Consider the following 20,132-nt stretch of genomic DNA (forward strand, 5'->3'; position numbering starts at 1 on the left):
CAGTCGTGGTCAAAAGTGATCACCAGCCGCTAAAATGGCTTTTAACCCTCAAAACGCCAAGCGGGCGTCTCATTAGATGGGCTATGAAGCTTCAAGCCTTTGATATTCGTTTCGAATATACTCCCGGAAAAGCTAACGTTGTGGCTGACGCCTTAAGCCGTCCTCAGTGCGACGACACCAACCAAGAAGGTTGTGATGTCTGCAGTGTTAACGTTGATTTACCACGGGCAAGCGCCGCTGAACTCCGTAAGGAGCAGCTAGAAGATCCCGAGGTTGCCAAAATTATTAACAGTCTTGAAGACTCCGGGCCAGTCAACGTTCAATGGCTAGATAGAGGTTACATCATGAACCAAGGAGTTCTCTACCGTTATCTTCCAGATTCAGATAGTGAACAGCCACAGCTCGTCGTGCCAGTTACTATGCGTGAAAAGATCCTAAAGGAATTTCACGATGCCCCCACAGCCGGACACCAAGGTGTAGAACGGACTTTTAATCGCATCAGCCGAAATTATTATTTTGTGGGGATGCGTAAGTATATTACGGATTATCTAAAGAATTGTGAAGAGTGTCAGCGATACAAGGCATCGAATCAGAAGCCCGCTGGACTCCTACAGACACCAGTCCTTCATCAGCGCGGAGAAGTACTCGCCATCGATCTTTTTGGGCCTTTGCCAGACGGCGAACATGGTGAGAAATGGGTATTATTAGTCGAAGATACGGCCACCAGGTGGGTCGAATTATTTGCCTTGAAAGAAGCGACTGCAGAGATATGTGCATCCGTGCTTATTAGTGAATATTTTCTTAGATATGGATTCCCGCGCCGAGTCATATCAGACAATGGTGTCCAATTTATCTCAGCCACCATGCAACAATGCATGTTCATACTTGGCATCAAACAAAATCTTATTCCTTTATATCACCCTGAGGCAAATCCTGCAGAGAGAAAGAATCGGGATTTACGGACACAGCTCTCGATCCTAGTGAGAAATGAGCACCGCCGATGGCCAGAATTTTTGCCTTCAATACGATTTGCTATGAATAGTGCCCTGTGTTCCACCCTAGGATCCAGTCCCGCGCACGTTATGTTCGCCAGAGAAATGAGAACCCCATTTGATGCGCAGTGTGATTTAAGAGCCATATTAGATAAAGAGAATTTCCTCCCTCAGATCACCCCATACCTTCGTAGGTTCATAGATAACTGGGATGTTATTAGAGATAGGGCTGAGTTTCGTCAAGATGATAGGAAAAAGTATGCTGATAAGACGCGACAGACTACACAGTACCATGTAGGTGATTTAGTACTTGTATCTACTCATCTACTCAGTGATGCATCCAAAGGTAGGACCAGAAAATTTATGCCCAAACGTGATGGACCTTATCGAATAAGTAAAGTTGTTAGTCCTACTACTTACGAAGTCAGTGACTTAGATGCCCAAATTTTAGGAAAGTTTCATGCTTCTGATTTGAAGCCGTATAATAGTGAGTCTGGTCAGGTCTCAGCCCCAGTACAGCCTCGGCGCCCTCGCGGACGGCCACGTCATGTTGTTGTTGCCGAGTCACCAACGGGTCGTTGTAGTGACTCGGAGGGGGGAGGATATAACGTGTCCGAATTTTAAAACGCGCCGAGCGAGTAGCGCGCATGCGCGGAGCGTTTTAACAACGGCCTCGCGTTACCGCTCGGCCAATGGACAGCCACGTAGCGGCTCGGGGACGCGTCGCCAGTCCGTTGTCGGCCCTCGCCACACGCGTACACGCATCATCCGAGCTCCGTCGCGATACCGTCTTTAGTCCCTAAATGTATTTGCGTTTATATTGTGTAGTTGTGTATATTATTGATTATGTGTCAAATAATAATAAATTCTTAGTCGTCAATCACACGCGCTTTTACAATTCAATTCGCCCCGAACCCACAAAGTAAAGTTGTTATACTCTGTATAAAACAAAAACATTCAACAGTGTTTATAATGTGTTTAATTATTCATATAGCCGATATTATCTTTATATCAATTCCTTCTTCTTTTTCACGCTGTCTTCGACTTGTTGTACGGTGTCCATTAGAGGAAGGTCTTTCGTCTCAGGAGTAAGGGTCAGCAGAACGCCTGATAGCAGAGCTGATGCCCCGAAGCATATAGAAGGAACGGCTTCGGAGTAAGAGTTCTGGAAAGAAAATACAATTTATTTAGAAACAGTTGGTATTTTTGTTCTTTTTGTTCTTTACTATTATCAAATACTGACGTTATATAAATTATAACAGAAAGAATTATTAAAATCCGGTAAAAAATAACAAGTTATAAGTCTATGAATTTCGGTGGAAGATGTAAGTAACAAGAAACAGAAAAGAGGCGCAATACCCACATGTGACGTCATCGGGAATTACGACCCGTGCGAAAGAAAGATGATGCGATATTCCTATAACGCGTCCACATTGCAATATTTGAAATATAAATTACTGGGTCATTTTTTAACCAATTTTTATGCAGTTTTCGTAGGAGTGCTTCTTTTTCTTATTAATAACCATTACATATAGAATGATGTACAAAATCAAACATAGGACAGTCCCCTATTCTACTTGGAGCAATACACATCGCGGTGATAACTCTTAGCCTTTCGCATGCGGGAGTCCCACCACCTTCAATTCTTGTAGTGAGAACGCGAAGAATGTAATAATAATGTAATCTATACTATTATATAAAGCTGAAGAGTTTGTTTGTTTGTTTGTTTGTTTGTTTGTTTGAACGCGCTTATCTCAGGAACTACCAGTCCAAATTGAAAAATTCTTTTTGCGTTGGATAGCCCTTTGTTCGTGGAGTGCTATAGGCTATATATCATCACGCTATTCCCAATAGGAGCGGGGCAGTAATGGCTAATCTCAGGAACTACCGGTCCAAACTGAAAAATTCTTTTTGTGTTGGATAGCCCTTTATTCGTGGAGTGCTATAGGCTATATATCATCACGCTATGGCCAATAGGAGCGGAGCAGTAATGACTAATCTCAGGAATTACCGGTTCGAACTGAAAAATTCTTTTTGTGTTGGATAGCTCTTTATTAGTGTAGTGCTATAGGCTATATATCATCACGCTATGACCAATAGGAGCGGAGCAGTAATAGCTAATCTCAGGAACTACCGGTTCAAACTGAAAAAATATTTTTGTGTTGGATAGTTCTTTGTTCGTGGAGTACTATGGGGTATATATCATCACGCTATGACCAATAGGAGCGGAGCAGTAATGGCTAATCTCAGGAACTATCAGATCGTTCTGAAAAAAATATTTTTGTGTTGGATAGCACTTTGTTCCTGGAGTGCTATAGGCTATATATCATCACGCTATGACTAATAGGAGCGGAGCAGTAATGGCTAATCTCAGGAACTACCGTGTTTGAACTGAAAAAATCTTTTTGTGTTGGATAGCCCTTTGTTCCTGGAGTGCTATAGGCTATATATCATCACGCTATGACCAATCGGAGCGGAGCAGTAATGAAACATGTTGCAAAAACGGGGAAAAATTATTAGTTTTGAGAGCTTCCGTTGCGTGCGCTGCGTAAACGGTTAAAGTTATGCAACAATGATGTATGACGGGATTATTCCTCTTAAAAAGTTCTAAAAAATATATTATAAAAACCAAAGTCCTCCGCTGCATTTGTCTGCCTGAACGTGTTAAACTCAAAAACTACCCAACGTATTAAGATGAAATTTGGTATGGAGACAGTTTGAGAGGCTCCCGGGAAACTACTACTTTTATAACGGAAAACTTTAGCCTAAAAAACTGTTTAACGCGGGCGGAGCCGCGGGTAAAAGCTAGTACTATTATATAAAGCTGAAGAGTTTGTTTGTTTGTTTGTTTGTTTGTTTGTTTGTTTGAACGCGCTAATCTCAGGAACTACCAGTCCAAACTAAAAAAATCTTTTTGCGTTGGATAGCTCTTTGTTCGTGGAGTGCTATAGGCTATATATCATCACGCTATACCCAATAGGAGCGGAGCAGTAATGGCTAATCTCAGGAACTACCGGTCCAAAATGAAAAACTCTTTTTGCGTTGGATAGTCCTTTGTTCATGGAGTGTTATAGGCTATATATCATCACGCTATACCCAATAGGAGCGGAGCAGTAATGGCTAATCTCAGGAACTACCGGTTCAAACTGAAAAAATATTTTTGTGTTGAATAGCCCTTTGTTTGTGGAGTGCTTTAAGTTATATATCATCACTCTATAACCAATAGGAGCGGAGCAGTAATGGCTAATCTCAGGAACTACCAGTTTGAACTGAAAAATTCGTTTTGTGTTGGATAGCCCTTTATTTATGGAGTGCTGTAGGCTATAATCATCATGCTATGACCAATAGGAGCGGAGCAGTAATGAAACATGTTGCAAAAACGGAAAAAAATTATTCGTTTTGAGAGATTCCGTTGCGTGCGCTGCGTAAACGGTTAAAGTTATGCAACAATGATGTATGACGGGATTGTTCCTCTTAAAAAGTTCTAAAAAATATATTATAAAACAAAGTCCCCCGCTGCATTTGTCTGCCTGAACGTGTTATACTCAAAAACTACCCAATGTATTAAGATGAAATTTGGTATGGAGACAGTTTGAAACCCTGGGAAGAACATAGGCTCCCGGGAAACTACTACTTTTATAACGGAAAACTTTAGCCTGAAAAACTTTATAACGCGGGCGGAGCCGCGGGCAAAAGCTAGTAATACTATAATACTGAATATTGACTATTTTTACGGTTTAGTTCGGTGAGTCTGTTCTTTTCAGATACAAACATATTTTTGTTATTCAATTTATTAGCGTATATCAATTGTATCAAAAGAAATTGTAACGGATGTGATTGCATTATGTTGTGTAATGTTATTGTTTGTCTTACGTTTGATATAATATAAAGAATTATGCAAATACATATCGACGTTGACTTAAGCGACTTTATTTCGAATTTTTTTTACTAATTTAATAAAACATAGAAAAGTTACTGATTTTAAATATGTATGAGTGTCGCAAAAAAATGACGCTTAAGTCAATAAACCTTTCATCGTGGATATAATCTTATCTTCTAAGATTGCCTAATTTTTGAGTATATTTTTTTGCAAAATAGGTGAGCTCCTGGTTGAAATACCGGATAAGATAATCATACTTTGCAAGTTTTTAAGATTTCTAATACATATAACATGCAGCGCCATCTAGTCATCATCAGTGGAACTACAAGATGAAATAGACAATTAGAAGACCTACCGTTCATCTGTTAAAGTGATATAATCAATTAGAAAATAAAGCCCATAGTAACTCCAGATGGCAATAACCTATCCTAATTTTCGGTAGAAGGATTTGTAAGGCGCCACATCTGCCTGATTGGAGATCTTCCCCTTCTTTAAACAAACTCAGCCATTTGTTTCTCTACAGTGGTGACTTTTTCGTCGCTCCATACATAAGTATGGCGTGAACGTAAAATTTTAATCTCTTTCCTTTTGTATAAAAAACTCCAGTTATTATTACCAAAGAGAAAAAAAATATAATGTGTGTGTGTGAAATTCGATGCGTTTCCCGTCATATCTACGAAAATTCAATGAGTATTAGAGGAGCATTATCATTCGACATGATAACCAAACGAAATTGCAGTGTTTATTCTTCCAAGCAACCATTTCTATCATTATAATATTACAATTGCAGGTCAAGAAAAAATCTACATTTTTAACTCAAATATACTGAATCATTAAAATATATTCACTGTAGCGTCGATAGGTCAATTTCTATTATATATAAAGGTTCATTTACCAACAAGGCAAATTGCGTCCACTGCACCCTATGATAAGTGGAATACGCTCCTATTATAGAGCATCAATATTTTTTTTCTGGTCCCCCTATCCAGGACAAGGGATGTTTTTTAGTTATTTTTTATTTTTAAAATTGAGTATCGATCTTACCAGCATAGGCGTCAAAGGCGCGAGCATGCCCCCCACTCTTGATGTGAAGGAGCTCATCGCCAGCAGGGAGCCGCGCGCGCTCGTCGGGAACAACTCCATGGTGTAAGTAATGGCACCAGTGAAGCATGCGGATATTATCATCTTACCGAACAGGAACAGAATGATCTTACCCCACGTGTACGCTGAAATGAGACGCAGTTTAGTATTTTATTATTATTATTCTTTTCTTTTTTATTTTATACGGGCGCGACAAAAACATTCCAGAAGAAGATTCCTTTTGCAAGGAACTTTAATTTATTCTAGGTTTGAGGTTTAGTAGTTCCGACAATCATGAATGTATTTTTTTGTGTTTGTTTATTGAAAGTTGCCCACAACATAATAGTGCTACTGCTTTAGAATCTTCTATCCGAGCACGACAAAGTGATTCCACTGCACCTGATAGTAAGTGAAGTGGGCTTTAATAGAATATCGACTGACGAGAGATTACCCAACAGACGACACAATTAAGTACCTATGCCGGCCTGTTGGCATCTGATATACACAGGAAGATCCCGGAACGCGACACAATTACTAGGGCCACTAAGGCGGGTTGAAACACCTTGTGTACTGTCGTCGCTATCTGGGCGGATATAAAAGATATCTTACGATCAGCAAAAAAAGTAAGTCTTGTGCTTTGTATTCATCTGCAAGCGACCGCCGTATACAAAGTGTAAAACACTTTACATAAATGTGTCGCGTTCAGAAATCAGCCTGTGCTTATCTGATTCCAAAGAGCACAGTATAATTTTGTATTGATTGACGAGGGGTAATCTCTTGTCAGTAATGACTATCTGGATCCTATTTCATTTTCCATCACGTGCAGTTGAGTAACTTTGTCGTGCTCAAATAAAAAAGTGGTCACGACGATCCCCCGGTACGCAATAGGCTAGTAGACTATAATATATTATTTGAATATCGAGAATAAGCCACAATAACGATTTCTTATGTTTACGCGAATGTTAGACATTGAAATTAAACTAATTTTTCGGATTCTATCGCGGTTTTTTGTTTTTTATTTTCTCCCGACGTTTCGAAGACTTTGCAGCCTTCATGGTCACGGGGGGGACTGAGGTGTTGTTCATCCGCAAAGTCAAAGTTACAATATCTACCTACATTTTACAATTATACAACTTTTTTAAAATTTTGCTGTTGGTGGTCCGATCTACGCAGAATGAGCTCACAGTGTCTTGAAGTCTGGCAGCCGGCCTTTTGGGTTCCGATTTAATTAAATGTAGAACAGGATCCCAGGCTTGTGCAAGCTTCCAACCATCATTGAATGAAAATAAAAAACAAAAAACCGCGATAGAATCCGGAAAATTAGTTTAATTTCAAAGCCACAATAACCATAAAATTTAAAGGAACTGAGCTTCAGTAAGTTTTTACAGTGTAAAATGTTTCGACATTTAGTTGAACAAAAGCAGTCTAAGAATAGACAAAATATGCGGATTGAATGTCTGTCGGCAAGTAATTGCTATAAGATTGCAACAGGAGTATTGGGTAGCCATAAACCATTGACTTATTAATTTGTATTCCTCTTTCGAAGACTATTATTTTTTCATGAATACTTTTTAATAGCTTTAGTTACTTTGAAATAATAATATTAATTATACCTACGTATTACTTACAATCAGACACGTATCCCGAGGCGATGCAGAAAACACCGCTCATGATAAATCCAACCATTAAAGGTAGCTTCCTTCCAATCTTATTCATCAAGTACAAGCAGATAAGTTCCCCGGGGAACGACATCACAGTCGACAGCAGGAAGTTCACGTACTTATCACCAGGCAGGAACACAGAGTTAACCATCAGCCCGTAGTACACAAAACTGGCGGTATACCTACAAACCGCTGCCACCAATAATCGCTTCCAGATCTCTTTAGAAGTAATTACGTTCACTATACTCTCTTTTACTTCATGCTCTTTAATATTAAACTTGTCTTTCAAACTAGCGCCGTCAATATTTTTAAATTCTTCGGTGTTAAGATTAACTTTGTTTGTTTTAGCTATTAGTAACATGTTCTTTTTTGCTTCTTCTGTTTTCCCTTTGACAATTTGCCATCTAGGGCTCTCGTGGATTAGGAATATGTAGCAAAAGAAGAAGATGCAAGGCGTGTAAATGATGCGAACAATATTTTTCCAATAGGGGACGAACATCGCGATAGAAGCGAACAAGAGTTCCCCGGAGTATATGAAATACGAAAATAGTACTCCTGAGAGAATTCGCTTGCTTTGCCCGCATATCTCTAGCACTGGAATGAAAATATCAGAATTAATAAATATCCCAATAATAATTGAATTAAAAAACTATTAAACTGTCATTTCTTGTGATGTAGCTAACGATTACAGGTATCTTATCTTCGGTGCCTGCCTCGGTGGCGTAGTTTTAATACGAGTATGAACACGGCACTGGGGTGTTAGGCTCGCATCCCGGGTTGAGCGAGAAAAAAATTGTAACACAGTTTTTCTTTTCTGCTTCTCAGGCAGGTCATTATATTGTTAGTACATCGTTGTATATATTATGGCTAAAGACCATTGCTTACCATTAGTCAAAAACACCAACTAGTTAAAAGTTCCCTAGTGCTATATAAAAATTAAATAATAAATTATATTTTTGAAGACAATGCAATATTTCCCAACGACCGTTGACCTGGTAAAACCATATCGATTAAATTATTATTTATTAACTTACTGAGAACCATCGCAGTTGTGTAGGTGCCGCCTGACATCGAAGCTTCTAGAAATTCGACTGTCACATAAACTGGCCATGTGGTGGCCAATGTCTTAAACTGGCCCATGCAGCTGCCCACAAGGCCTACTACCAGGGTAGGTTTTCGGCCAAACCTGGGAAATACAATATGTAGACTATAGTGGAGAACAGTGGAGACCTTCAAAAGAAAGCTGACTAAATTTTATCTAATATCAATAACCAAATTACTAATTATATTGATGTTTACTTAATAGACTTAATGCTATTCCTAATTCACAACTTTGTGAAGGAAAGTGAGACTATTTAATCCTCGCCTTTATCAACATGTTAATGAATTGGTAGATTTTAAAATAAGACCAAAAGTCCTCTCACCTGTCACACATCCACCCGCACACGGCCATAGATATCAGCATGCCGATGCTGTGGATTGTGCCGATCAGGTTGATCTTCCACGGCTGACACGCCAGGTTTAACTGGAAATCAGGTTCGTTTATTATTATTTTTTGTCCACATCATATTTCTAGGGCATAGACTGCCGGGCAAATCTTGTTTAAAAATGCCAGAAAATGTGATGTCTTGTCTACTTGTGGTAGGTCTCTCATATGTGAGAGTCTACCTGGGTAGGTAACACTGCAATGTCTATTTCTGCCGCCAAGCAGTCGTGTGTAGTCACTGTCGTGTTCCAGTCCGAGAACATTGTAGCCAGTGTAACTAATGGACATAATAAGTCTTAACATCTCATGTCTCAGGATGGCGAGCGCAGTGGAATACCAAACAATACTTTGTAATTCAAGGTGTTGGATGGTGTTTCTACTGTTGATGGGCAGTCGTATCGCTTACAATCAGGCGAACGGCAAGCTTCGATGGCCTAGATTATCTAACCGAATATTAATCTAATCAGCTGGCATTTTCTATGGGTTTTACTTTGCTTAAAATCAAGTGCAGTAAAGCAGCTATGCCGAGCCACTATAAAAAGAAAAAAACTAAGTGCAACATACCTCAGCCACAACAGTGTCATTACTCTCGTAAATCCATTCAGTACATTCTTCTACTTTATCAATGAAGCTGTTGTTTGAGCACGCGTCGAAGATACCTTCTTTTAACACCGGTCTAGTGCAGGCATCTCGAGTAGTAATGGGCCACCAAGTTGGGAACTCTGCTGTTGAGTTAACATCTTCGCATTCGGGTATACGACATCTGAAATTACAATCATCATCATCAGATTGAGCTTGCCTAAAAATGTCCAGACTTGTCGGAATAAATACTATTTAGATATTATTATTCTTTCTTCTTTCTTCTTCTTTATTCTGGCAAACTACAACTAAAGTTTTTTTTTATTGCTTTGAATAACGAAGCGAGCGTTCGCCTGATGGTAAGCGATACACCCATAAATGGTAAAGACACAATCCAACACCTTGAATTACAAAATATTGTTTGGTATTCCATAGCGCTCGCCATTATGACACATGGGGTTATGTCTTATTATATCCAGTAGTTACACTGGCTACAATGTTCTTCAAACCGAAACGCAAAAGCGACTACACACTGCTGCTTGGCGGTAGAAATAGGCATTGCGGTGGTACCTAGTCAGGTGGACTCTCACATATGAGAGACCTACCAGCAGTAATTATTTCTCTATAATGCATACATATGCCGACTTAATATAACTTTCTCTATCAGTCTATTTGATAGCTCGGTACAGAGATAAACGAAAAGCAAAAGGTGACACCGAAGGTGACATGTTATTTGCGATAGACTGTCAACGAGACAGATGCGTATTTCTTCAGCGAATTGAAGAATAGATTCTCAATTTGACATTTCAATTTTTTTTATGTATGTAGTATATACAGTCAGCCATAAAAGTAGCTTAACAAATAAATACTCTAAAACGCTTGTACTTCTTTTTCGTTTATCTAAAGTTAAGTAAACCCTGTAAAATTTAGTTAAGTGAAGGAAAAATGATTGTTGAGATGGAAACAAAATTTCGAAGGCGATTTGAAATTCAAATTTGTCTACCTAATTATGTAGCTGACTGTACAATGATTCTCTGAGATTTATGAACTTATTTGCGTAATTATTTTTTATTTAGTGTAAGGTTCCTACTATGATTACATTTTTGGTTAATTTTTTAGTATAAATGGATGAAAAATATGGTTGTATTCTTTGTCAATACACACGTAGTTGTCATTATGTATGGCTTGCTTTAACATTGTGAGGAAACGTGCAAACCTGAGAAGTTCTCTATAGGAATTTTGAAGATGTGTGAAGTCTACCAATCCGCACTAGGCCAGCATGGTGGACTAAGGCCTAATCCCTCTCAGTAGTAGAAGAGGCCTGTGCCCGGCAGTGGGACGGTATATAATACGGGGCTAATATAATATAATATTACTTATATTATATTATATATATACCATAATACTACGTTATTGACACTGGCAAAATACCGATAAAACAGAGGAGTCATTAAACCATAAAAGTAGAGGTTAATAATAAAGGACTTATGACGTAATATTTTGTTTGTTAGAGCTTGATATATATAATTGTTTGTATCGTTTAAACATCTTTACAATCTTCAGGCAGATGACGTAGGCGAGACAGCAATTGTTCAATTGGTAACAAAACATTTAATGTTACTATGCGGAACTTTAGTTCGCGACATACATAAGACATTATTAGGTTTTTACATGATAGAGGCATACACGCGGAGAGGTGGGTAAGGGATTACAGCTACGTCTCTCTGGATTATACATAAGTATAGATTTTGTATGTAACTAATTATGTTGAATTATTGGGATAATCTATACAAACTTCCGTTTTGCTTTCTCTTGGATCAAATTTTAAGGTTTTCTAACTCACCGCCTCTCTCTCCAAGTTAAAGCTGGCTGCACCCATGTAATCTTTGTATAAATAGATTATATCAATAGTCTGATTATACTTTAATATAATATAACCGTTGCTAATAACAATAGCGGCGATAGCCTAGTTGGTTGTAGAACGGACTGTCGAGACGTCCGCAGGTTCAAATCCCAAGCGCACACATGTTCAAAAAAATTATGTGTGTATTCTTTGTGAATTATCGCTTGCTTTAACGGTGAAGGAAAATATCGTGAGGAAACCTGCACATCTGAGAAGTTCGCTATGGGAATTTTCGAGGGTGTGTGAAGTCTACCAATCCGCACTAGGCCAGCGTGGTGGACTAAGGCCTAATCCCTCTCAGTAGTAGAGGAGTCCCGTGCCCAATAGTGGGATAGTATATATATATAATACAGGGCTGGTATTATATTTATTATATATTATATAATAATGTATTCGCTAAAATATGAATATATGAAGTCGATCAAGATTGATGTTTACTCACTTTATAAATAAAAAGTTCTAAGTTTTTAGACGAGATCTTTATAATTCTAAATAAGTTGCGAATTACGTAAAGTTTCTTAGTATGGACTATTATATCTTCTCTGGAATCTTCATAAAACGTGATTATGTTTTGAGGATCCAGAAACGATCTACTTTCTTCTCTAACCAGTATTTTAGTTTCTTTAATTTTAAATTGAAATTATTTTCTTCAAATATTCGTTATGAAGAATTAAAATATCGATCATGTAACTCACGAGATAAGAAAATAGCATTCAATGATAGTTTTGTGTTGGATGTTCTTTCTTGTCGTGGTTTCTTGTAAAAAAATCTTAAGCGCCAAACTGTTAAAAATTAACAAATATTTTCTTTGATAAAATTGTGATTTTGATTCAAAAATGCTAGTTAAAAAAAATATAATGCGTTCTAGTTTTAACAATCATTGTGAATAGACAATTATCACCAAATCAAAACTCACCGATACTTCAAATTGCCAGCGACGAAAATATAGTTAATATCGATCATACATATGAACACTGTAGATACACATATCAAACTATATTGTATTATCTGATATTTTCCAAACACTTCTAACACTTCGGAAACATCATATATCTTTTTGTTGTTTTTATAACCCATTTCTCGCGACGGCCAAATGCGAAGTCAATAAAATTGATGCTAATTTAAAACAATTGTTGAGTTCAGTTCGTTAACCGTGCATTGGCAGTTTCATTCATAGATGACGCTTTTTCCTTTAGTATTGCTATTATGTAATTTGACGTTGCAATTGCCTATCTATGGGACGTATTGAGGTGTATAATGCAGTGCTAAACAAAAGCGGTATATGACGGAAACCTTATTTCGAGATAATTGAAATTTTGTAAATATAGTTTTGTATGTAAAACTGAGATAGGGAAACTCTTTTAAGGTTTTTTTAACAAGTTCTAAACAAGGTACCGTTTAGATAAGTTTATTGGATGGGTATTTCTTTAAGCTATCTGACGACATAAAAATCAAGATTCTGATTTTTTTTGAGATACCGCTTTTGAACTTAGCACCGCAGTATTCAGGGTTTTGGAGGTCGTCAAAGTAGGATATTTTGGAAATAAATACGCCAAAAGCGACCTTATGTACCAACAGTTTTCACAAACGATTGTCCGCTATCATTGGTACCCGAGTTATGATTCGCAGTCATTGAACGCTTAATGATAGCAATTCAAAATCATTTAAGTTCAAATCTAGAGCATCTAATAAGGCGGAGAGAGCATGAGGTGCAGAAAATTTTCCAGGCATTTTGATAATTCATTCATCATAATTTTAAGTATTTGGTTGTGAAATAGTTCAAGAATAGATTATAGAAGAATCTGTTTTCGAAAATCAATATTTCGTAGTGTTTTTGTTTTATCCATCCAAAAAATTTCGCTCTTCAAAAAATGTGTGTCTGTAAAGTATAATTTATTCAATACGTTTTAAATACAATTCCTACTCTGTTTTTTAAATATAAGATAAAAATTGTATGGTACTTATTTATTTATTATATTTCTTACACGTTGCATTCATTCATTTCATTATATCTTAAGTTCTCGAGCTTCAATATTGGGCCCTTAATATTCAACCTAATGATTCACCATCCATTTTTATAAAAACGGCAGGATATTACAAGTTTAAGATGGCTGGTTGTCGGATTCTTGTATCCGTTCGGATAGCGACCACTGTAACCAATGTGGAAAACCCGCCATAGCGGCCCACGTATGTAAGTTTCACGTTCCGGGATCAGCCTCTGTATTTCCCGTATCAATCATGCCGGCATAATTATGTCGACTGGCGAAGGATAATCATCTCTCGTCAATCGTCACTATACAGACCCCATTCGACATACCATCAGATGTAGTGGGGTTACTAGCCATTCTCGTATAAAAAATCAAAAAGCCAGTCTTTTGCCTGATTCCCATACTGTCTAATGAACAGTTATCTTTGCATCTTTGCATATTTGCATCTTCTTAGATAACAACCGTCTGCAGATTATTACGACAGCCATTGTAAAATCATTCTATGTCAATAGCAAAGAGAAAAAACATTAAATAGGAAAACATTTCCATTAAAACTATTTTTTATACGTGGGGTTTCACAATGACTTGCCTTACGTTAGACTCCTCTAGAAATTATTGATAATAGCAATGGCGAAAGATAAAATTTTCCTAAAGACAACACGACAAAACATATAGGTACATATGTATAAATGCAGTCTGCAAATCGTTTTGATGAAAATAAGATTCTAAAGAAATTCTACATAAAGAGAAGCCGGTCGGAATCGTGTTATGTGGACCCTTGATAGGTAGACGGTGAAGTAAATCATTAGAAGCAAGCCAAAATTTGCCTGCAAAATGTTTGATAATGTTACCCTACTTTCCAATGGGATAAAGGTTGGTGTGATTTAATAATATACAACGTGTGCCGCCACAGTGGGTCACGTGTGTCGCGTTTTGAAATCAACCTGTTTATATCCGGTGTCCGGGCCGGCATAATTGTTACGACTGGCGAGGGATACATATGTATCTTTAGACCCTACTACAAGTAACTTGCAGTGACTAAAAAAATCGACATTATATCAGTCCTAATACTACGTCTTTCAAATAACAACTTTATCATAAATAAAAACAAATATACCCAACATTTAACAAGAAATAAACTGCAATGTAAAATGATAATTTATAAGCCTTGCTTTGTTTGAATGCAGATTAATTAGCATTTACCTATGATTAATACTGGTTCTGAAGCTGGTCTCGTTGAGTAATACCGGGTGAGTGCGGTGTGGGTTGGTCGCAAAACTGGATTACAAATGGACTGAAGACTTGCAGAGATGGGGCCTTTGCAGATGACATATTTCGTACTCTCCAGTGACGCGCTACAAATGCAGCTAATACGAAAATTAAACACAATGTTAACGGGAGGTGTTTAAATCTTATATAATACAAGTTGACCTGACAGACATTGTCCTGTTTTTGTAATGAATATTTTATTTAAATTGCGGTTTTTATTTAGTTTCTACTCAAAAACATTTTGGGAACTAAAGTGTTATTTTAAAATTCATATTTATCAACCGCGCGATGTTTAAATTGAAGTTAAGTTTTCTGACATTTTTTTATTTTCTGAGAAAATTTCTTTATATTTTCTTTCCGTTTAAACCTGCTACAAAGTATTTGTAAACTTAAAAAAAATGGTTATTAGTAGTTTCAAGTTATGGCGTGACCAAGGGATATAAGGATTCATTTATATATTTATAGATTTTAAATTTGAAAACGATGTGTTCCAACATTTAAAAAGTCATCCATGATAACTCTGGTATTTCGGATGTTCAATATGCGTGGTGATCATAAAACTTACGATCATGAGACCTGTGTTATGTATTTTATACTTATACTTACTACGTTATATACCACCCCACTGCTGGGCACGGACCTCTTCCACTACTAATAGGATATAGGCCTCGGTCTACATTGGCCTAATATCGGTTGGCAAACTTCACATACCTCTGGAATTCTTAGAGAGAATACTTATGCAGATTCCTCACGATGTTTTCTTTCACCATTGCCAGCTGTGAAAAAAAAAGTAGATACTGTGTTAAAAAATCAACTGCAAAGAAGATAAATTAAACACGTGTCCATCATTCGCCAAAAAACATGGAGGTGCGTAAATCGCGGTGTAACGTTAAATGTTTATTTATTTATGTAATACGGGTTGTATGCGTATCTTGTTTCCGACTACTTCGATGGCTATTGTGTGGTTTTTATTTAATTTACACAAACAGATAACAAACGTATGAATAGGCTAAGGCACAAAATGCATGCTGCCAGCTATGATCGCCTTTAGTTTTAAAACTACATAAAAAGATTTTATTTTATAAAGCTGTTATATTTTTATTTGTAGGGACAATAAATGGTTACATGTTGAGGAATATTAAAGGCTAATCTTAATCTAAATGTATATAAAAACATTTAACTCACACCATTATCCACATATTGACATAATATAGAATTAATAATACAATTATACAACTATGAATAGACTATGAGCCATTACGAAAAATCTCCAACTTAAGAAGAACTTTTTTTTTGTTGCAGTGTGAAATAAAAAAACGAAACATGTTTTAAATGGTTGCAGTACTCGCCAGTAAATATACTAATATTATAACGAGGAAAAGTTTGTGTGTTTATTTATACGTGCAAAACTGTGGAAACAATAAATCGATATTAAAAATTCTTTCTCTGATAGTCTGCTACATTACTCCTGAGTGCTGTATCCTATTTTTTATCCGGGGAAAATATTTATCCCGAGAAACGTTTTCATACAGACATAGATATATTATAGTACGGGAGTGAAACCATCAGTTTAGAAAGTGACAATCTTTTAATTTCAGCTTTGTAGGGTAACGTCTTTGTCACTTATAATAAATCCTAAATGAAAAAATAAAATAAAGTCTTTAGCGCTGTATTTTAATTAAGCGGCTGTAGCGTGGTGGATTAAAGCCTACCAGTACATACCTCTCAGTAGTAAAGGAGGCCTGTGCCCAGCAGTGGGACAGTATATAATACACAGCCGATATTTATTTATTATCGCTAACCTGACAGCTAGGCGATAAAACGCAAACGACTAAATGTAAATTATGAGCCATACTCAAGTCGTTTAGCTTCCACACACATCTTACAGTGTTATAAAAATTTCGCAAAGCTATGCTTACATCTTAACTAGTCTGCTCTTAAACTTTTAATCACCGGCGAAGTTTGATTTTGACAGCTATTTAAGCAATGCTTAACCACCTCTTAACGCTAAATCATAAGACGAGTTTATAAGTAAGACTTACCCCTTTATTCACCTAAGTTATATTTATTCATCTAAGGACGGAGCATTGCTGTCATAATAAGTCTGTTTCTCAGTGCTGACGGCATGGCAGCCTTCGCAGTGCGTAGATATAGGGCCATTGTGATTGGCTAATATTTAGATACAACTTGAATTTAGTTGGCTGTTAGATAAACAAAGCTGAGAAACAGACTTGTTATCACAACAATGCTCCGTCCTTAGTTTAATAACGTCTTTGAATAAGGGGGTTAGTGTTTTTTCACTTACTGCCGAGTACTATACTATGTTTTATTTATCCTTCCAGCTCAATATCAAGCCGTGGACAGAACCATTTCCTGGTGATGACGAGCGCTGGGTTCATGCATTTCGCGCACTCCTCGCTCCAGTAGGTCTTTCCGTCTGTAGCGCACACAGGCTGCAGGGGGAACGGTTGGCTACAGGGACAGGAGTTCTCCTCGACGAAGGTATACCCTGACAGGTAAGGGACGAGAAGAAGTAGTATTATGACTGAAAATAGATTATTAAATGCTAAGATAAGATGATAGGAGACTGACAAAGAAGATATGTAAGGTTAGTTTGGATGAAAAAGCCATGAGGCGTCCAATCAAATTTGCCATGGACGTGTCGAAGAATCGGGCAAATTGGCAATCCATAGAGTCCTAGTCTCTACTTACTCCCGTAGTTTGAGTGTGTTACTGTGTATTATATTCTTAAATACATAATGTGTTAAAATCATTACTTTTATTTGATTCACTTGTATTAGAGAAAAGTACATTATGGGACAGATGTCTTTTCATACTTAGTATTTTAGTTTCCAGTATTATAAACAAGAAACAGAAAAAATATGTAAAACAGATGAATAAATTACGAAACAGAAGCATAACTATATTCTGAATAACTTGGAATAAACAAACACAAAAAATTACATTTATGACTGATAGTAAACTATGGATTCTCGAACTTAGAATAAATGAAAATTATTATATTTTTTCTGTTTTTTAGCAACTCTGTATTGGCATAAAAATGCGCAGTATGAAACGATTTTTACATGAAAAACAAAAAATTTTAAATGGTTTACTAAAAAAATGTAGCAAGAAGCAGTTTTATCTTATTACAATTGGACTTAAATCAACAGACCTACCGAATATTTGACTAGAACGGTACTTGGAAATATGAAAGAATTCAATTAATTTAATGTAAAGTGCAGATTGTTTACAGGAAAAATACTCACATCGCTCCATGGCGGTGTTTGTGGTACAAATAAACAGAACCACGACCTGGCAGAGGCTAGGGTTGTCAACCGAGGTAAGTTATTATCCTTTATAATTTTTTTGGAATAATTTATTGTCGTAATGTTGAGTAAGAGGTTCTCTGTTTAATTTTTGTTTTTTTTTTTTTTTTTTTAGATACGGACACGTTGTTACCCTACCAATGGTAGACAAAGTCGGGTTTGGATAGAGTGTTGACTGACGACTGACGGGAGATGATTATCCCTGGCCAGTCGGCACAATTATGCCGGCCTGTTTGAAACCGGATACATTTTTTATTTCTATATTGCTTTGAAGGATGAGACGAACTTGCCGTTCGCCTGATGGTAAGCGATACGACCGCCCATAAACAGTAGAAACCCCATCCAACACCTTGAATTACAAACTATGGTTTGGTATTCCACTGCACTGGTGAGTGAGGTGAGGTGAGGTGAGGTGAACACGTGAGGTGTTAAGTCTTATTAAGTACAGTAGTTACACTGGCTACAGTGTTTTTCAAACCGGAACACTACAGTGACTACACACTGCTGCCTGGCAGCAGAAATACACATTGCGTTGGTACCTACCCAGGCGGACCCTCACATATGAGAGACCATCATCTGTAAAAGGACAAAACCCCTCCCAAAAGACAAAAAGTGTGATTTCAAAATCGAAATGATTGGTCGTGACATTACGACCAAGCTCCTTAAGTAAAGATAAAATAACAAGTGATTAGAAAACAAATGTCATAATACTTTGAGAAGAAAAACATACGTGATGGATTGTTGTAAAAGAATTAAAAATACATTCGCCAGACCTAAACGTCGTTCAAAGCAAATATGGAATTTGATAACAGCTGATTTTATTTAATTCAGTGTTTGTAGTCTTTATCTAGACAATTTAACTTTCTTTTAATATTTGATTTGTATTTAATTTTAATAGTACTTGATGCTAGATTTAATTTTGTGGATTTGAAGAATAATAATATTATTTCGTGACATAAAATTTTCATTTATCGAATTTATAAATCCTAATATTTTATTTTTATTATTTACCACGCCAATTTGACTAGAAGGAAATGCTCAGACGCCAAAAAGTTAGGTTCTGAGATTTTTTTTATTAATCTCTGTATTTTATCAAGATCTAATTTTACCTGTGGCTCAGCACTCGTAAAAAAGTTTTCCGGGATAAAATATAGTCTATAGTATTCAGGAATAACGTTGCTTCTTATTGGTATAAAAAAAATCAACATACATTTAGTAGTTCCCGAGATTAGCGCGTTTAAACAAATAAACTCTTCAGCTTTATATTAGTATAGATTAGCATTCACAACCCTAGTATATTCTCATTAATTAAAATGCATGCGTTATCAGTCTTTGTGTATGCTGCTTATTGTGTTATTGTTTATAAATTGCAATTAGTTTGCAGACCATATATTCATTTATTATAGTAGATTAACTGAATATACCCCTAGCCCCTTTTGGTGCAGTATGAAATATGATGTTACTAAAAATTTACTTTTCTTGTTAAGAGTTATTTTTTCAAATATAAAAGCAACTAACGAATAGTAAAACACTGATTATACCTAATAGATATTAGAAAACTGTTAAAGAAAATTGTTCAACGTAAAACAATTGAATTTCTATCTAGAAGTCTAATCATTTTTGTTTAACTGTATTGTCTGTTTATAAAAAATATATAATGTATGACTTAGTACATAAACTAAGTCATATATTATATTATGTATACTTAGTTGTATTTTGATGACATTGTTCGTGAATATCCTCATATACTGTGTTACATGAATAAATAACACACATTTTGTGTTATTTATTCATAGGTAAAAGCTTGTAATAAGTAGTACCTTTATTTTAATCTATTGTTGAAATTCACTTTGCAAAAATGTTATTAGTCTGTAAGCTTTCCTTGAATAATTATAGAATTAAATGTACCTGACAGTAACTTTGGGTAGGAAGTTTATTATTTAACACCCTACATAATTATTTTAT

The 20,132-nt window shown here is 36.4% G+C and overlaps 1 protein-coding gene and 2 long non-coding RNA genes across 4 annotated transcripts; 1 reads left to right on the forward strand and 2 right to left on the reverse strand.

Annotated features, from left to right (window-relative positions):
* Positions 1–1,953: 1,953 nt before the first annotated feature.
* On the reverse strand, positions 1,954–12,780 carry LOC115443858 (organic cation transporter protein). Of its 2 annotated transcripts, none has more exons than XM_037437104.1 (7): positions 12,498–12,780; positions 9,664–9,862; positions 9,038–9,138; positions 8,648–8,799; positions 7,581–8,207; positions 5,917–6,098; positions 1,954–2,157 (listed from the first exon to the last, which is right to left on the reverse strand). In XM_037437104.1, exons 1-7 carry the CDS (start codon positions 12,656–12,658, stop codon positions 1,999–2,001), a joined length of 1,581 nt encoding a protein of 526 aa, XP_037293001.1. In that variant the 5' UTR covers positions 12,659–12,780; the 3' UTR covers positions 1,954–1,998. The 2 variants fall into 2 exon arrangements, with proteins under 2 accessions (XP_037293001.1, XP_037293002.1); XM_037437105.1 differs by lacking the exon at positions 12,498–12,780 and adding an exon at positions 10,080–10,138 and having other exon boundaries at positions 1,977–2,157.
* Positions 12,781–15,915: 3,135 nt separating this feature from the next.
* On the reverse strand, positions 15,916–18,186 carry LOC115443854. The gene is made up of 2 exons (XR_003938664.2): positions 18,108–18,186; positions 15,916–17,383 (listed from the first exon to the last, which is right to left on the reverse strand). It is a non-coding gene; the product is annotated as an uncharacterized LOC115443854 (long non-coding RNA).
* Positions 17,266–18,404, forward strand: LOC119188908. Its single transcript, XR_005112157.1, has 3 exons — positions 17,266–17,354; positions 18,095–18,181; positions 18,283–18,404. It is a non-coding gene; the product is annotated as an uncharacterized LOC119188908 (long non-coding RNA).
* The last annotated feature ends 1,728 nt before the right edge of the window (positions 18,405–20,132 follow it).

The sequence above is a fragment of the Manduca sexta genome, chromosome 10 (assembly GCF_014839805.1).
Source record: "Manduca sexta isolate Smith_Timp_Sample1 chromosome 10, JHU_Msex_v1.0, whole genome shotgun sequence".
Classification (NCBI taxonomy): domain Eukaryota; kingdom Metazoa; phylum Arthropoda; class Insecta; order Lepidoptera; family Sphingidae; genus Manduca; species Manduca sexta.

Bases quoted from the DNA above. Each gene is read 5' to 3' on its own strand.
- LOC115443858 (XM_037437104.1), bottom strand. From the start codon at position 12,658: ATGGGTTATAAAAACAACAAAAAGATATATGATGTTTCCGAAGTGTTA. The intron at 8,208-8,647 runs GTAAGTTAATAA...TTTTCATTCCAG, and splicing joins CACAACTGCGATGGTTCTCA to TGCTAGAGATATGCGGGCAA. The intron at 6,099-7,580 runs GTAAGTAATACG...GTCTCATTTCAG, and splicing joins CTCGGGATACGTGTCTGATT to CGTACACGTGGGGTAAGATC.